Source organism: Athene cunicularia, assembly GCF_003259725.1.
Source record: "Athene cunicularia isolate RWA chromosome 4 unlocalized genomic scaffold, athCun1 chr4_part2, whole genome shotgun sequence".
Taxonomy (NCBI): Eukaryota; Metazoa; Chordata; class Aves; order Strigiformes; family Strigidae; genus Athene; species Athene cunicularia.
In genome coordinates this window covers 23,052,107-23,066,101 of record NW_020799099.1, presented here as the reverse complement: position 1 = coordinate 23,066,101, position 13,995 = coordinate 23,052,107, and the positions used below count along the sequence as shown (strand labels likewise).

Sequence of the window (13,995 nt, the reverse complement as noted above, 5' to 3'; positions counted from 1 at the left end):
GCTTTTCAGGATCTGTATTCCTGGAGATATACAAAGAGTTGTAGTATGCAAGACTAAAGGTTTGTACCTTTAAAATATCTTCCTTTTGCATCAGTTGTCATGTGACTGACTTTAAATGTTCAGTAAGGCTATTCATTTTACTACTTTCTCACTATACTGTGTAGTATGATCACTGAGCATATACAATACAATATAAGGACATTCTTGACCATAATGATAAAGCAGGTGTTTTTTCCTTACATTCCCAGTGGAGAAAAGACACATATTTTCTTATGAGCAAGCCACAAAAGCACAATGATCTCACTTCAGTGCTTAGAAACAGCTTCACTAGGAGATCGAAGTTGATACCACATGCAGAGTCTGAATTTGCCCTTTCAAAATAATAGCAAAACTCCCGTTGATTTCAGGAGAAACCAGGATGAGTCTTCAAATACTATTAGCCATCCTCTACTTTCCTCACCTTTAAATTTTGCACTGTGGGTGGGTAAATTGGGGCAAGGATGTGTGTGATTCACTTCTGTAAAGCACTGTGTTTGCTCACCTTGTAGAAAAAAACTTAGATGTTGCTAACAGAATTTATTTGATTTTTTCCATATTTCTCCTTTTTCTCAAAGGTCTCAAATCCAGAAGTGTTAATGAATTAGTCAAAGACATTGTCATAGAACACATTAAAGTATTTCAAGGTGAAATGCAGGAGAGCATGGCTCAAGTTTTCAAGACTGTGTCTAGTTTGTCAGAAGATCTTGAAAATACAAAAACATTAGTCAAACATCTGAATGAAACCCAACAAAAATTTGCTCAGGAGAAAGACAGTGGGCCCACAAAGCTTGACATTCTGGATCTGAAGAGTCATATGGTGCAGATGAAAGAGGAAATGACCCTCACTTGTGACAAACCTATGAAAGCTTTACAGGAAAAGCAGAAATCCTTGGAAGACAACTTGAAACATCAACAGTCAAGAAGTATAATTTATTATGAATCTTTAAATAGAACTCTTACTGAAATGAAAGATGTTCATGAACAACTGTTATCAGCTGAACAGTCTTCAAGCCAAAACATCCCTTCAGCAGATAAACTCATGGAGTACAACATTACAGAGTACATGTTCACACTGCATGAGAAAGTAAAGAAACAAGGCATGATGGTGCTGCAGATCTATGATGATTTAAGAGTCCAAGACAGCAAGATCAGCAACCTCAGTGTTGCACTGGAAATTCAGAGAGACTCTGTTCTGGGGGTCTGTGATGACATGTTGTCAGAGAGCAGAAGGGATTTCCAAACACAGCTGGCAGCAACCCAAGAGAATGTTCTTGGCCTAAACAAAAGTCTCTCTGACCTGATCCTTCCATTGGACAATAAAATGGACAAAATGAATGAGCAAATTAATGATTTGTGCTATGATATGGAGATCCTGCAACCCTTGATTGAACAAGGGGTACCTTTTAGTCTCACTTCAGAGTACGAACAACAAATTCAAGCTGAAGAAATCAATGAGAAGCTTGAAAACCTCACTACTGCCGTTAACAGAATGAATTCTGCAATTAAGCAGCTTTCCAAAACTCAGGAAGGACTTAAAAATGAATCTCAGGTTTATCAGGAACTGTTTGAGAGTCGTGTTAATGAATGCTCCATGGAAATAGAAGATGGATTAAACAAGACCATGACAGTAATAAACAGTGCTATTGATTCTATTCAGAATAACTATGTACTGAAAGATATGCTGCATGCTCTAAGAAATGAAAGTGAAGTTTGCTGTGGCAGAGCTGAGGAACTGGAGAGCCTCCTGGCTTTCATTCCTCAGTTCCAACAGTTGAATGAATCCCTCTGGACACTACTTATTGGCAAGAAGTATGAATTCACTTCACAGGTAGTGCCATCCCTTGCTGATCTTCCATACCAGGAGTCTGACAAAAATATCCTCCACAATTTCAGACGAGTTTTCTATATTTTAAATGATACATCATCAAAAGTAGACAATCAACAACAAGATATCAGCCGCCTGGAAGAAAAACTATTTGACTCTGTGGAGGAATCAAAGGACCATGAGGTTCGCCTTCTGAATGTGGAGTCAAAAATTTCCAAGTTTTTGGCAAACAACTGTGTCTCATTGAAAAAAAACAAAGCTGCCTCGACAGAGAAAGAACAAATGGCCTCACTTCAGCTCCAGACACTAAGTTCCAGGATCAAGGCCCTGGAAGCCAAGTCGATCCGATTCTCAAACAGCATTCCACTTCTGAACAAGACTACTCATGAGGCCTGGGGGCTGTGTCAGGATACGAACAGCAGCATCCATAAAGTGAATGCGAGTATACCTATGCTAATTAAACTTGCTCAGCCAGATATCCCCCTGCTGCAGAGAGGCCTTAAAGAGCTCATTGAATCTGTGCTTGAAATAAAAGCAGGATCTATCTTGACAAATTTAACACAGTATGTCGACATATCGGTAACAAACGCAGTGAACAACATCACCAAACTCCAGAAGCAGGTGAAACCAATTATAAAGAAACCAGCTCCAGCTAAAAAAGGAGCAGCAAACATCACCATGAGCCTGACAAGCCGAAGTCAGAGAAACACAGATAATACTATAGATCCAGGTAATGCATTTTACTCTACTAAAAATTAGGGTCTTTGTAATAGCAGCTTATATAACTGTTGTGATGAGCTGAGGGAGTGGAACTTGACTGATGTTGAATAAAAAGTCCAAAGACTGCCACAAAGAGTGTTTCAGAGGAATCTGAGGTTACTCTAGTCTCTTGCTTACAGGACAATTTACTTTTCTTATGAGACTGCACAAAGGCATCTAGAAGCTCCATTTGATTTTCCTTAATAAATTCCTATCTGATCACTTTAAGATATATGTGCATGCACACACACTCAGCTAAGAACCTGACCTTTCCAAAGGTTACCAAATCTTACCAAATGTAACTGGCAATTTAGACAAAATCTAAGCTACAAGAAATTTGTGCCTGCATCTCAGTGAGCAATTTCAGTAAACAAACATACAACCTGGAAGAGAAATTTGGAGTTGCATCAGTACTTTGCAGTGTCGGTGGGGATGAAAAGTATCAAAACCCTGAAACAAATGAATATACCTGATGGCTGCAATGAGGCTTTTGCCAGATCCGTCAGTATTTTATCGAGATTATTAGTGCAGTTATAATTAGAGTAGTGTGTTCTTGCAGAATCAGGAGACCAGCCAGTAAAGTAGGTTTGACTTGAGTCCATCTGGAGAACAGCTCAGCTGTCTAGGAGCTGCCATTCTTAAAAAGGACATTTTGAGTGTGATTTGCTTCTGAACTTAAATTTAAACGTCATGTGAAATGAATTCATATGTGTGAATTTGCAGAAATACAAATTCTGAGTTATGACTTTTGGAATCAGACTTGAGTGAAAATCAATAACACAAGCTAATGTTTTATGAACATATAATTTCTGGGAAAATACCAAAAATGTGAAGTGGTTAAGTAACTAGAAATTCTCAGAAGACTCTAATTCATGTTAAAATAAGTGAGACAGATTCCTAAATGACAGATGTTCAGATACTTCTGAAGACCCAGAACTAAATCTTTTCTGTAAAACATTCTTAAACTTATGAACATTTCTGAATGATATTTGGTCCCTATTGTAAGCAGATGTAAAGGTAGTAAGATCTACCATTCTTGTTCATCAATCTTCTTTTCGCTCTCCATGACTTTTCCCTTCCTTTCTCTCCTTCCCTCCTTCATCTCTTTCTGTCCTAGATAGAGCAGTTTTCAATTACCAATGGGAAGGATCCTTTTTAAAGCCCTGGTCCCATCAGTAGCTTGGCTTCTGCTGAAAGCCATCTGCACTGAATGATTTCAGTCCTTGGTTCTCTTTTCAGTTAGAGAGAACACACAGCTATTACAACAGGCAGTCACACTTAAAAATACACAAAGATTTGCTAGATTCTTACTACAAAATAATATGAATATTTTGATATTAAAACTGTCAATTCTTTCTCGGTTATTGTTATTTTCTGCCTATTTCTGCCACTGCATGGGATGGAAATTCAAAACCTTTGTTCACAATTAAAATTAAGGGAAAATGAGATATGATGCCTTTGATCCTTCCCAAGTCTTCTACTTTGTTGGAGAATATCACTTGTGCTACTGGCCTGGAGCACAGGAAGCTTCCAGCTGCTCTGTTTTTTACTCCACATTAATTCATTAATGTATTTCCTATTTATTATTTATCTCATCTTGAATTTTAACAAGTAGGTTGCTTGATAACACTGGATATATGCTCACTCTTACAGAAAGTGCAGATCTTTGCAGATGATGAAAGGCCCTATTTTTAAACAAGGTTTCTACATAGAAATGTTTATGCAGACTTTTTCATCAGTAATGAGTTTTTGCACTCAGTGATATTCCTTGCCTGGCAAAGTCATATATTACATTTCTGTAAGTTAAAGAAGTAAGATCAGTATCCTAATTAACAAGTATACATCTTCTGCAGTAGTAAAATCTGGGTAGATTTTACTTCTCCAGGAAAGCTTTTTCTCCCTAAATTCTGGGAGACCATCCTGAGGTATATGCCTAGAAGAAACCCTAATACATAGCTGACTAATTATAAAATGTGTTTGATCTTGGATCATCTTTTTAAATTTAAAAAGATTAGAACAAAATTCTAGAAAAAAGTGAATGACAGTTCTCATTGATTCAAATATGTTCAACGTTTGATCCTACTCTAACAGATTGGGATTTTCATTGATTTTAATGTGTTCAGGATTTGGCCCTGACATAATACTTTCCTCAGTAGTTATTTGAAATCAAGGGGAAACGTTGTGAGTTTGGATTGTGTATTCAGAGACTGTGTTTGAAGACTTCCCATATTGTGGAATGAACAAAAGAAAAAGTTTATGTCAGCTCGAGGCTGCATTATATGTAGGAGGGATGAAAAATCTTATACTTTAGCTGATGCTAACTGTAATGGCAACCTGGGGTAAAAAAAAAAGTGGTGGTCTGAGGACAGCTTCAGGTATCTAATGTAAGGGAGATGACAGCCTTTAAAGAAAAAATATACAGCAAACTATTCACTAGTCTTTATTATGGATTATGTCTGGTCCTACCTTCCAATGCACTGTTCTACTGCAGAAATGTGTGATGCAGTATGAGGGCAGCTTAGCTCAGTTCCCGTTTTCCCACTGTCATTTAGTGCTGTGTCTGTTCTCTAGAGAATCTAGAGGCTACCGTGCTTTCTAGTGGTGAATGCTCTCTCCGGTTGCATGTCTTGTAGTAGTTCTGGGTTTGCTTTATTCAAATTATGCTGCTGTCCCATCAACATGAATTGAGAGTGCAGCTGTGTTACATTTATGTACTTAAACCAGTGCATCTGTGTGAAAGACAGGTAATTTATTTTCATTCTCATTTTCTGTATCTTATTTCTGATTTTGTTTTCACGTGATTTCTGACTCCTAAGAGAACAAGCTTCCATTGTCACTTTATCATTCAAGCCTGCAGTGAAATTAACCTCTTTAAATGTTTTCTGACTTGTGTTTTAATTGCACAAGTCTGATGGTTATTCTAGTTTGATGGCATATACTTCAATTTTGCATACTTAGTCTTTAGACTAATGGGTAGATAAAACTGTTTCGTTGTTTTTAAATATACTGATCCTGAAATCATCACACTGGAAGTACTAGATATCTCTGCTTAACAGAGAAGCAGAGTTGCCAAAGTAGCTCAGACTAGTTTTGACAATTGTCCCCACCCAAAACTGGAGAGCACAGCTGAGGCACCTCTCCTCCTTGCTTTTTGCCCAAGAGCACCACAGGTGAATTTTTGTGGGGCTTGTTTTTGTTTTTCACCACAATCACCCTACACAGCACTTATACCTGAATTCCCTGTCAGGGCCCCGAGTTCACCGATTGCTTTAACTGCCCTGGGCATCCTGACCTAGCCCCCATACTGCACACCCTGCCCATGGGCTTGGGATGCCTGTTTCAGCTCACACAAAATCCCAGGCCTTTTCAGTCATGTTGAGCTGTGGCTGATCCTGGTTACCATGATCAACCTGCCTCCAGATGAGGTGCCAGCCCTTTTGTCACCCTCAATTCTTGGGTGCTGGCCCTGGTGGGGCTGCCTCTCTCCCGCTGCTCACTGGCACTCCTCGCATCTAGGCTACTGAAGATGCTCATTGCTTTCATCACTGACAGACTGAGACTGCTAAGCCAGAAGTGGTTAATAATTGCAGACTGACAACCAGTCTAACCCTGTGTGAGCAGGGTGGTTTAGTAGATTCCCAGGCTCTTCCAATCTCCCAGGCTTCCTGAGAGACAGTTACTGATAACTAAATATTGAAAAAACATTTGTGCATTACTTTCTGTTCAGATGTTTCCAAATTGAACCACTGGAGTCACTTCTTTCCATAAGGAGACCATTAAATTGCTAAATATTTGATTTGCTTCTAAACAACACCCCAGTAGATACTGACAGAACTTCATTATTTGTTTGAAGATCTGTTTGTACAGGATTGGCGGTCTATTTCCCAAAGGAGCTTCTGGCTGCTTGCCCTCCCGAAGAGTAGCAAAACTCAGCATTAACTGGCTCTCCTCACTCCTACCACACTGAGTGTAAATAGCAATGACATTCACTTTATTATCTGCTATTAATAGCTGCAATTTAAGCCTTTAATTTAATTTGTAAAGTCTCTCTCTTTTATTCATCTACACTACTAAGTTTTCAAAGATTAATTGAAAATAGGATGCATACTATAGTAGGAAATCCTTTCCTAACCTGAACCTCTTGGCATCTTTACCCCAAGCAGAGAATATGGACATAGTGTCTCAGGATGCTCTTCAGCAAGGAAAAATAAAAAGGAAATACTGGGCAGAGGGGAAGTCTCAACCAGAATTGACAGCAAAAACACGCTATTGTAAGATCATGGGGAATTTACATAGTTACCCACTCAGTGGAGAGCTAGGGCATTTGCCTTTTCCTCTGAAAATCCTAACTTGACTTGAACCTCTTTGCAACTTCTCCTAGTTCTAGCAAATGGAGCAGGCTCTCCAGCTGCTGTTAAGCACTGCTGCACCTGGAGGGTTAATTTATTGTAGGTAAAGCTATGCCTGAATTTGATTTAACTCCAAGGTTAAGTTCAAGCAAAATCATCCCTCAGCAGACTGTTAAAACACTAGTGTCATCTCATTATCATTTCCTTTCTGTGATGTTTTTCCTGTTTCTTGGATTTACTTCTTGTTTATGATAAGGAGAAGCCAATTAACAGAGAGGCTGCCATGTTCTTACACAAAGCTTTTGTATTTTGGGAATATGATATAGTCAGCACAATCAGCTGTTTTCCTTCCTTTGCTTCTTTCCTTTCACACTTGGTAAATATCAGTGAAAAATAACTTCAATTAAGTGTGCAGCAAAACTATTATCTGAGAAGAAAAACATTATTTCCTCATGTCCAGTTGCCTGTGCTGTGACCCCAGTCATGACAGTCCTAAATTGCTTTATTTCAGGCATTATGGGATGGACGTTATTTTCTGTGAAAAGAATTACTGTAGTGTTTTTAAGTCCATATGCTCTGTCAGTGCACATTCAAGTGGCACCGTACAGTGTGCTTTAGCATTCTGTTCGCTGAACTAAAATTTCTCACAGAAATAGTTTGCCTTAATGCAGCAGTCTGTGAAATGGCTGGATGGGAATCTGAAGATAACTGTGGGCATTACTGAAATATCTATGTGAAGATCCAGTTCGGCATTTCCCTGCCAATAAGTAGACCCTTTTATGAAAGACTTTTTCAGTTCCCACCTACTAATCCAGACTTTTACTATCACTGGCCTGTGTGGAGTTCTCTTTCCAGAGCTCTGCTGGTCATTCCTGGCCAAAAAAAAAAAAAAAAAAAGGTTCATTTTCTAAAACCATTTGACTTTTATTTGTCCAAAGCAAGAAAAAGGAAAAACGCATGGCTTGGGAATGCTTTCTGTTCAGAATTTTTCATAGCAATATTTAATTTTTAATGTGGCCTGAGTGTTCTTCTCCCCAAACTGCTATGACAACACATTATACAATTACACGCAGTAGTTACTATCTCAGAGCTCAGCAGCACTGGACTGATAGATTTCTCCATATCAGCTGGGCATGATTGGGCCAGCTCATACATAGTCAGGAAGAAAGGCAAGGATATCCTCAGTGAGGGTGCTCTGCAAAACCACCTGTTTGGTAAATTCGTGTTGCTTACGGTACAAAACTTTTATAACAATCTTGGCAGATATACTGGAATTGAGTTATTTATGGGCAAGGACAAGAACTGAAAGTGGTTTGGATAGCATTTAAGATCTTTCCTCACCAGTGGCTAGACTCTTCTGCAATGGTTGTGACACATCTGGGTGAGTAATGTCATAGACAGGACAGTCCAACCTATACACCAGCAGTACAAAATCTGTGTTTCAATATGCCCAAGGATAAATTGGCTCTGTTCAAAAAGAGCAGCCTTCCATTGCTGCACTAGTGAAACCAAACCAAAGCATAGATTTGCCTGAACCGCAGGAAAACATTTCTTTTGTCTCACCAAAAGAAGGAACTAAAGTTGGATATGTCAGTATTGTCTCTTCCAAGTTTGCTGTTTGTTTCTGAAGGGCTCCTGTGGTATATGCAGCTCCAAGCCTCTCAACACATTCCCACTGTTAGTAAAGATTAATTAGCTGGTCCAGCATATTTCTTTAATCACATGATTGCAGACAGCCTGATTTTTGTTTGTGTCTTGTTTTGCTGTAGTGTCTGAGGGCTACCTTATAGAAGGGAAAGAAGGAGGCTGAGCCCTCTGTGTGGGGCTCAGCAAAAAAAGTCCCCTGCCACAGTGACCAACTGGAAGAGAGAATTGAGCAGCTAGTGGTGGGTGGGCTGCAGGTCTCCGTGGCAAGGAGGAGTGGATTCTCAGCGCCACCATCTCCTTGTGAGAATGAGTATCCTCCAGACTGAATCTGTCCTGAGGAGCACCTGTAGGGCCACCCTGCCTTAGAGTATTATGGAAAGACTTGCTTAGGGAACAGCAGAAGGAGAATTTCCTAATGCTTGGCTGTAGCCAGGCTTTGCTCGCTTTACACCTACATTGCAGGGAGAAAAGTCATTCAGTTAAGGAGGATGGGAAGGAAGAAATGAGCAAGAAAAGGTTGATGTTTGTTGATCAAGATTTCTTGGACTGTACAATCACAACTGTTCAGATATCCCAATCTTTTGATGGTTCTTATAATGTTTGTTGAGTGAGATGCTCCAAAGAAGTTAGATTTGTAGTATCTTTCATCTTATTACATGTTCTTGACCATCTGAGAAAAGCAGAACTCAGCATTTATAGGTAATTCTGAGTATCTTGGAGGCTAGCTGAGGGTATGCTGTGTTCAGGCAAAGAGGGAGGCTGGACTAGCAAAGGGTCTTGAACAGCCTGGACAGGATCTGAAATTGGCCTTCACACAGAACGTCAGCAGAAATTCCACTGGCTTTATGAATTGACAAAAGGGCTTTCCAAAATACTGAAGACTTGGTAAGTGTCACCATAATGACATTGCAACTGAGGTGATTGGTTTTCTTCCCTCTCTATCACAGGGCAGTATTCAGCTTGTGTCAGTTCCCCGTGCCAGCATGGAGGAACCTGTATCAACGACAGACAGAGTTTTATTTGTGCTTGTCGCCACCCCTTTGGAGGAGTCAACTGCAGTATGAAGCTGGTGAACGACAATTCTCTGAGTGTCGGCAAGTAAAGAATTTAGTAGCGCAATATGCTAGCAGTAGGGCCTCTGCCCCAGGGCCTAATTAGAGAGCGTTAGCTGGTCAAAGGTCTCACATTTCACTTTAATGAGTGCAAACTCAAGTAGTAGTGTCCTGTGTTTTGGTGCTGAAGACATCAATCCTCGTGGGTGACTCATGATCTCTTTCTTTAATATGACCAGACGATGGGATTAAATTGGGCTGGGACCAGCCATAATAGCTGGAAAGCTCCCTGCTGAACTGTGCAGAGTGGGAGGGTGTGCAATAGATGTATTTGAACATGATATCATGGAATTTGAAGGGGGAGGTAAAATCACATCACTGGGGAATACTAGATTCAGCATGGCCATAAATGCTCTATAAATACCAGCAGCTACCATGATCTGTGGGACTATGGCCTCAAGGAGTCATTTTAGGCATGCCTCTGATTTTCATCAGCAAAAAATGCAGCCTGTGAAAGATGTTTCAAAAAAGAAAACTGGAAAGTGTACTTATTCGGTCCAGAAAACAGATAAATAATTTACATCTAGGCCACATGGAATGTGAATTTTATGCAGCTTTCAGCAGTCATTTGGCTGATTCTCACTCATAACAGCATATGAATAGTGAATAAAATCATTTGTACAGTGGCAGGGAATCACAGTGTGTGGCTCAGCTTGAAGAGAAAAGCATATATTTTTATTCCTTCATTTAACACTAGGAGTGCTAAACCTCTTCAGTGTTTTTCCAAGATTTGTGGAAAAATGCCTTGTCTTCAGTGCACACAGATGAACAATGAAAGAGATCCTGGGGTGGGAAAAACTTGGAGGGGAGAGGGGAAGAAAGAAAACAAAAATAGCAGTTCTCTTAATGATAACATAGTATAGACAAGTTCTCTTGCTGTTTCTAAAATATTCTTTTCTGGATACACCTATGACTAATTGTGGAGAAAATTACTTTTTATACAATACAAAACACCTCAGAGTTTATGTAGAAATACTGTGTTTCCATTGCTCAAGATACTGGATTATGTACCTTCATAAAAAGCTGCTTTTGACCTTCCGGCTGGTCTGAGTTGCCTTTCTACAGTGTATCATTACTTGAAATTGTTCTTTATTTCTTCCCAGATTTTTCAAAAGGATCATACAGATATGCACCCATGGTGGCTTTTTTCGCCTCTCATACATATGGAATGACAACTCCAGGACCCATCAGATTTAACAATCTGGATGTCAACTATGGAGCCTCATTTGCCCCAGCAACCGGGAAGTTCCATGTTCCATATCTGGGGGTCTATGTTTTTGAATATACCATTGAATCATTTAGTCCACGTGCCTCTGGCTATCTGGTCATTGATGGAATAGACAAACTCACTTTTCAGGCTGAGAATATCCATAGTAACAAGTACACTGACAGAGTAATTACTGGAAATGCTTTGTTAGAGTTAAATTATGGTCAAGAAGTCTGGCTCAGACTGGCAACTGGCTCTATACCGGCCAAGTATCCACCAGTAACTACATTTAGTGGTTACTTGTTGTATCGTACCTAATTCAGTCACAAATGTTATCAGTTACCATCAAATGAAGTGAGTTTATCTTTGCCTTTAAATACCTACTCACTTACTTACTTACTGCTTAACAGCAGTAAGATTCTCAGAGTAACCAAAGTGATGGCCTTTGAAATGCTGATTCTCTAAGTTGCTTGGTTGTAGCTCTGTGCACGTCTACAAAGAGAGTCCTCAGGTTGGAGATGAAGGAAAAATAAGCATCTTCCTTATGTGCTTCCTGGGAAGCACAAATCTGCTTAAGTTCTACATTTATGTTGCATAGACATACTTACACGAGGTTGCTAAGAATAATTTCTAAAGACAAATAAAAGCTGGATTTCATTATTGCTTTACAATCTGTGTGCATACCAAAGGTGATGGATAGATTTTGATGGCTCAGATGTTGGGTTACTACTTAGGTCATTGTATCAAGTGATAATCACATGTATATATTCTGACTGGAAAAAATATATTTCTTTTTCATTTTGGCTGACATTATTACCACATACTTTGATATGTCAGCATTTAGTTGGTTCATGATTTTATATGTAACCGGTGTGATGATGACAGCTTTTATATGTAAACTTTGGCCTATGAAATACACAAAGTTAAATGAGATAATCATTGTACTTTCTAAGTTTGAGCTCTGTAAATCTATATACATTGGCTAACTACTGAGGCAAGATAAAATGAACTTCAGTCTCCATAAACCAGAATGTGATTTCCAAGCACCAATCCAATTAAAAAAATAAATTAGCTCATGCTATGACTGCCTGAAAAAACCCCAAAACCCTCAGGTTTACATCCTTATCAGCTGCAGGGTCCTGGGTTGCTGCAGTTTCTTGATATCCCATCGACTGGTGTGACTGACCAGGTTTGTTTCTGGTTATTGCCTTTGTTAATGCTAACTGAGAAGGTTTTACATCTCTGTGTGTTTGTCTACCTCCTTTTCCTTATCCTCCCAGCTGAAAAAATAGTTTCTCACACTCCATGTGTCCTTGCCAATTAGTGCCACCAACCAGGTTTGTTCTCATCACTGCCTCCCTTACCATGTGTCAGGCAGGTTTGTCTCTGCCTGTTCTTGTTTGTGGCTTCTTTGACCAGCTGCCCTTAAAGGAGCAGACACTCTCCTTCCCTGGGCCTTATATTCAGTTATTGTTAATCACTGTGCTCCAGGGATCTATGCCAGTTTGCTGAAGCCCAGAATGTTTTGAAGCTCCCTGAATGATTTTGTTTTCCACTGTCAGGAACTTTTCTTGAAAACACATGAGAATCTTCAGCTCTCTTCTTGGTATTACTTAAGACCTTACCAGATCTTAAGATGAACATGCATGAAATGACTGAATTCTTCTGTGCTGTATGTGGATAAGAGAATTCACAGCATCTTTCCTCAGGCATATAAAACTTGTCCTGGTTTCAGCTAGGGCAGAGTTAATTTTCTTCCTAGTAGCCAGTACAGTGCTGTGTTTTGGATTCATTGTGAGAATAATGTCACTAACACACTGATGTTTTAGTGCTTGCTAAGTAGTGCTTATCCTAAGTTAAGGATTTTTCAGTTTCCCATGCACTGCCAGCGAGCAGGTGCACAAGAAGCTGGGAGGGAGCATGGCCAGCAGAGCTGACCTGAACTAGCAAAGGGATATTCCATACCATAGAACATCCTGCCCAGTATATGAACTGGGGGGAGTTGGCCAGGAGGGGCTGATCGCTGCTCAGGCATTGGTCAGCTGGGGGTGAGTAACTGCACTGTCTTCTTTTGGGTTTTATTTCTCTTTCTCTATTATATTCCTTATCATTACAATTATATTGATATTATTATTAAAATTTTAGTTATCAAACTGCTCTTATCTCAATCTGCAAGTTTTACTTTTTTTCAATCCTCGCCCACATCCCACTGGGAGGGGAGGGGAGAGGGAAGCCGCATGGCGTTTAGTTGCTGGCTGGGGTTAAATCATGGCAAAGCACACTTTCTTATTTGAAACTGAAATGCGCATCCTCCACCAGGACCGTGGGTACTGAAGCATGTCTGGGGGCCTGTGCCTGTGTGCACGGGTTACCTGAACTACAGCGACATGCAGCACTGAACAGCGTTCACCCAACTCCAGGGGGGCATCCTACCATGGCTTGTGCTTAAGGAGAGCAATTGTGAATTGATGAAACTTTCAATCCAAGTCCATTTTCTGAGGCCCTGGATTCACTAATTAATTGTTAAGGGATCCTGAAGCACACAAACATTATTAAAATATCCTACATTTTCCTGAAAGATCTGGAAAAAAAAAGAGCTGCTACTCTAAGGGTCAACTGCAAATCTTTTTACTGGTTAGGATGTTTTGCTGTGTTTGTATTTTTGCTTTGTTTTGGGATTTTAAGGACAGAAATTCTTTCTTCTCTGTACCTGATGGATTCTTAATGTACCAGGAACCCTGAATGAGTTTGCTGCAGACCTTTCTCCTCTTGCATACCATATTTTACTGTAAACACTCAAAATATTTGATACACCACTAGCTCAGACTACTGTATCATTGAATTTTATTAAATATAATGACCACAAACCTCAATCCCTCCTTGTATGATTTTGTCATTTTAATGTGTTTAGTCCTCTTTATTCCTGCTGTGACTGTGGCTAAATGGCATGAAAATTACCCTGCAGATGAAATTCAAATGACCCACCGGAGACTGCATCTCTGTTTTAATGTGACTTTCTTCGCCCTTGCTGCCCTTGCCACTAAATTCTTCAAGCTA

The 13,995-nt window shown here is 39.7% G+C and overlaps 1 protein-coding gene across 1 annotated transcript in view; it reads left to right on the top strand.

The window, feature by feature from the left end:
* The window catches only part of MMRN1 (multimerin 1), a 46,229-nt gene extending 33,194 nt beyond the window's left edge, over positions 1–13,035 (top strand). The window contains exons 6-8 of the mRNA XM_026848167.1: positions 615–2,594; positions 9,567–9,713; positions 10,835–13,035. Of these exons, the coding sequence (XP_026703968.1) occupies positions 615–2,594; positions 9,567–9,713; positions 10,835–11,256 (2,549 nt within the window). The 3' untranslated portion in view covers positions 11,257–13,035. The remainder of the gene's footprint in view (positions 1–614; positions 2,595–9,566; positions 9,714–10,834) is intronic.
* The last annotated feature ends 960 nt before the right edge of the window (positions 13,036–13,995 follow it).